At 34.3% G+C, this 5,000-nt stretch overlaps 1 protein-coding gene across 1 annotated transcript in view; it reads left to right on the top strand.

The window, feature by feature from the left end:
• Positions 1 to 347: 347 nt before the first annotated feature.
• Positions 348 to 5,000, top strand: part of LOC136849577 (uncharacterized) — a 4,696-nt gene continuing 43 nt past the window's right edge. The window contains exons 1-6 of the mRNA XM_067122908.1: positions 348 to 494; positions 1,407 to 1,491; positions 2,067 to 2,199; positions 2,652 to 2,698; positions 3,423 to 3,623; positions 4,305 to 5,000. The exon at positions 4,305 to 5,000 is cut by the window's right edge and continues 43 nt beyond it. Of these exons, the coding sequence (XP_066979009.1) occupies positions 1,422 to 1,491; positions 2,067 to 2,199; positions 2,652 to 2,698; positions 3,423 to 3,623; positions 4,305 to 4,507 (654 nt within the window). The 5' untranslated portion in view covers positions 348 to 494; positions 1,407 to 1,421 and the 3' untranslated portion in view covers positions 4,508 to 5,000. The remainder of the gene's footprint in view (positions 495 to 1,406; positions 1,492 to 2,066; positions 2,200 to 2,651; positions 2,699 to 3,422; positions 3,624 to 4,304) is intronic.

Below are 5,000 nucleotides of genomic sequence, written 5' to 3'. Positions count from 1 at the left end.
GTACTTTTACCAAGATCTTAATTTGGACTTCTGACCGCTGGAATTCTTTTCTCGCAGAAACCTGTCGAGCAGCTTTGGCGTAGCCTTTCACAGCCAACCCTGTGTCGTATCCTAAACTGTAAGATAACCATATGGTAGTTATTATTTAAATCTCTTGGATATTTACGCTTCTTTCACTCCAACAGGCTCAATTGGGAACATCTCTCTTCATGTAGGACTCGTTTTGCGTCCTAAGCTAAACAGGAGGTCTTCACGCAGCATGAAGGATAATGCACTGGATGGCACCATAAGAGGCCTTCCCAGTTTTCTCCAGTTCTCTCCGGTTTCCCAGTTCCTGGGACCTGATCGTCTTGTCCACCTTCGGACCCTGGGCTTGCCCAAGGACATTTAGGGCTTGCCCGGCGTCAGGACTCAGGCACAGTTACCTTCGACCTGCCGGAAAGTTTGCACCTGATTTCTCCTCACTCTCGCTAGTCGAAGTTCGGACGAGTAAAGTAAGAAATTCATTTATTTTTTGTTTGCGTTTTTGCAACAAGTGTCTACAACTAGTAATTTCTTTGCAAGTGAAATAAAAGATTATTATTTATTGTTTTTGTGCTTTTGCAGCAGTCTGTAACTAATCAGTTCATAACAAATGAAGTGAAAGTTGATGAACAATAGACTTCCAATGTGTATTTCTCTGAAGGTTTCCTATAGACATTGGGTAAAAACTTGCATTTATCATAATTGTGGCATCATAATTGCACCATGAAAATAATAATTACAAAACTGATTGATTTGAAGCTTTCTTACGCAACACAATGACCGAATACCACCTTGTGTTATTGACAAAACAAGCGATGTAAAAGTGACCGCGGATGACTTTGATGGCCTCTACAGAACCTGAGGTTAAATAAATCTACTCTTAAGACTCAATAAAAAACTTCGAAACTTAGATTATCCAGAATTAAATGCGAAAATATTGCCTACTGATCTCTCGTAGGTTGGCGTGGGTGCATTTTTTTCCTCGTGTTGCTTATGGCGCTCTTGCGGAATCGCAAGCTTGCCCTGAGGGTTGAATTTGCAAAATTTCTGAATTGTGAAACGAACCACTGAATCATTGTTATTTCAGAAGGATATCTTTCTTATAGTAGCGTATTTTAAATGGTTTATATATATATATATATATATATATATATATATATATATATATATATATATATATATATATATATATATATATATATATATATATATATATATATTTTTTATATTGCAATCTAACAGTGTTCTGTGAAGTTTTAACGGCGCATAGAAAACTATTTATACACAAAAAACCATATCTTACGACTGACAATACTTCAGGACTGATTACCAGTGAAGATTATAAATATGTATATATAATTAATTTGTCCATCTTTTTTCAGATCTTTTCTTGAGGTATGAAGACCACCGTTATTATACTCTTCTCTGTTCTCTCTGTAGGACATCGTTACGCCAATGCGACAGAAGGTACAGTTTTTATTTCGTGAGCCCCTTTATCTGACTGAATACGTATCCTTTGTAAATAAAAGGAATTTGCTGTAAAAATAACTAGTATGTTTATACTGTAGGTTTTTGCATGAAGAGGGTACAGTGAATATGTATTTAGGTACGTATTTATATATGATATATATATATATATATATATATATATATATATATATATATATATATATATATATATATATATATATATATATTTTATACATACATATATATATATATATATATATATATATATATATATATATATATATATATATATATATATATATATATATATATATATATATATATATATATATATATTTATACATATATATATATATATATATATATATATATATATATATATATATATATATATATATATATATATATATATATATATATATATATGTATATATATATATATAAACATATATATATATATATATATATATATATATATATATATATATATATATATATATATATATATATATATATATATATATATATATATATATATATGCATGTATGTGTGCATATATTATTTATTCCAGGCAGCTGCATAACTTCAACGGATACTACTGGAACCTGCCAACTTATCAACAACTGCGATCAGTTATCCGGAGTTCTAAAAAAACTTTCGTTTCCGGAGTTCGTTCGGTTGTATGGAGGCTGTGGCAGCGACATGTAAGATACGATTACATTTTTAAGTCACTGCTAAATTATAGTTACTCTTTTATTCTACTAACCAACATCAAAATAATTTGTTTCTTGATTTTTTTGCGTTATATCTCCTTTAAAAGAATGTGGTTGAAGTATTTGAATTCGAGTGAAATTTTTGAGCAGGAGAGGTCTAAACATTTGTTTAAGTTATTTTCATTATTTTGTTTTATTAACCCACATCAAAATGTTCTTTTCTTTAGTGTTGTTTATATTATATCTCTTTAAAAGAATGTGGTGGAAGTGACTGAATTTGAGTGAAATTGTTGCCAATAGAGAGGCTTGAGCTTGACAGGTCTAAATGTTTGTTATTGTTACACTGCGCATGCGCTTGCTTTGATCAGCATTACGAGAAGGAAAGTAGAATTGTAGAATAAGTCATACTTCATGGCATTGTCTGATGTCTACTTGTCTTGCAGAGATGGAAATACTAGGATATGCTGCCCAGTCGACACCGTCAGAGTAGGTACGTTGTGGAAGGGAACTGAAATGAAGTCAGGTAAAGACAGGTATGTGACGTACAAAAGATGTCGTCCAAGATTCAGACTACTGCTTCTTTCTCTTCTTTTTGCTGAATATTCTTAGTCTTCTTCTTCATGAGACTTAGCACCTAATTCTCTAATCGTGATGAACAGTGAAGTGACAAACGGCCTCCGTAGGTAAAATTATGCTTGAAAGGCGACGTACTTTAGAATAATGCATCATTTCTTAAAAAATTACAGTAATCAGATCTAACGGGAAATCTTGTGTATGCTCAAGCTCCCTTAAGATAAGAGCACCTTTGTAAGACTGCTTTGTCGAAAGACCATTTCTTCGTAGTGAAGATAAATGTATAATTTCGAAGACGAATATATTTCCCTGTAGATACCTGCGCAAGATGTTTTTCCAGCTTAAGCTGGCGTAAGCTTTGTGTTAAACCCTACTTAGCATCATTATAAACGTTATTGTTGATTGTCACAAAATATCTTGGTAGTGACAAAGACATTTAGTCATTGAGCAAATTATGGGTTTGTTTTGCAGATATATGTTTCTTTTAAATCGTCTTGGTAGTGACAAAGACATTTAGTCATTTTACAAATTATGGGTTTGTTTCGACGTATGTCATGATTGTTGCGTTTTTTGTTGTTTCGTTCAGTGAAAACTATTTTCATTCTTCCGAAGTAAAAATCCTATTCGTCAACTCCCGACAGGGTTATCCTGTGATCCTCCGGCGGAGTTCCTGGAAGGATTGGGCTGCGTCAGGCCCGTTGCTGAGGAGATGACCTGGCTCGAGGCGAGGGACAACTGCAGGAATCTCGGCGGGAATGTCATCACAGGACTTCAGACAGAGATGCACCTTCGTCAGCTTAGGACCCATTTCATTAGAGTGTTCCATCTCTCGAATAAACCACGTAAGTTCTTTGTTTATCTCCGCATCACTCAATGTCGCTTTGGTCTGCTTAATCGTATCTGATCAGACGGTTTGCTTGAAAAATTCAAAGGGACGGATGGACTTCAGGCCTTGTAAGTTCTTTGTTTGTTTATCTCTGAGTCACTCACTGTCGCTTTGCTCTGCGTAATCATATCTGATCTGAGAGTTTGCTTAAAAAATTCAAAGGGACAGATGGAATTCAGGCATCGTAAGTTCTTCGTTTATCTCTGCATCACTCAATGTCGCTTTGGTCTGCGTAATCGTATCTGCCAGTTTGCGTGAAAAATTCAGACACTGATTGACTTCAGCTCTTTAAGGTTTTATCATAAAGTTATCCTTAAGTTGATGGAAAAGTTTAAGGTTGGAAATGACAAGGGAAAGCAACATGATATCACAGGTAATAAATAAATAAAAATGATCATGGTCTTAAATACACACTGAATATCTTAAGGGATAAGGTACACATTGCAAGAATATTGATTTCACTTTATGCAAAAGTGCACATTTATTGCTTGCTGCAATTTTGACAAGAAATCTGAATGAAACTGACCTCCCTATTACATATAGTTATCATTAACGTGATAAAATTGTAAACAGACGTCACCATATTCACCCAATCACTTGGAAAATACTTACAAAGGCTTTCAAATCTCTCTGGCAGATGTTTGGGTAGGGGTGCAGGGAGGCGTTTACATCGGTGGGAAGGGGGAGAAACCCCCTGGATACTACTGGTTCCCTGGGCACCCGAAAGAGGGCGGTTCCGAATGTGCCTTTGTCGACCTGCAGGATGAGACGCCATCGTTAGGTGAGGCTGTGTGCTCCGAAAAGAAGCTGCCTTCGTTCTGTTTCTTTCAAGTGTACTAAGTTTTATATATATATATATATATATATATATATATATATATATATATATATATATATATATATATATATATATATATATATGCATTTTCTATTGAAGTCCAAGGCATTGTTTACAGACACTATATATATTCTCATCAAGGCTTTGAATCAGTCTTTACTTCTTCTTTTTCTCTTCTGGCAAGCCGCTCAGGAATAAGGAAAAATCATTTGAGATCCTTTCCATTTACTCTTTCTTTTTCTGGTCGATGGACCGTTTCCTCACCTATAGATGGCGTCATCAGTAATAAAAACCTTGTATGTCAATTTATAATCCTGTCCTGATGACGCCTCCGAGAGGTGGGGAAACGTTCTGTCGACTAGAAAAAGAAAGAGTAAATGGAAAAAATCTCAAATAATGTTTCCTAATTATTGAGAAGTTGGCCAGAAAAGAAAAAGAACAACTATAGACTGATTCAAAATCTTGATGAGAAGATATATAGTATCCGTGAACAAT

Source organism: Macrobrachium rosenbergii, chromosome 2, assembly GCF_040412425.1.
Source record: "Macrobrachium rosenbergii isolate ZJJX-2024 chromosome 2, ASM4041242v1, whole genome shotgun sequence".
Classification (NCBI taxonomy): Eukaryota; Metazoa; Arthropoda; class Malacostraca; order Decapoda; family Palaemonidae; genus Macrobrachium; species Macrobrachium rosenbergii.
The sequence above is the reverse complement of the archived record's forward strand: the minus strand, read 5'-3'. Positions and strand labels throughout refer to the sequence as shown.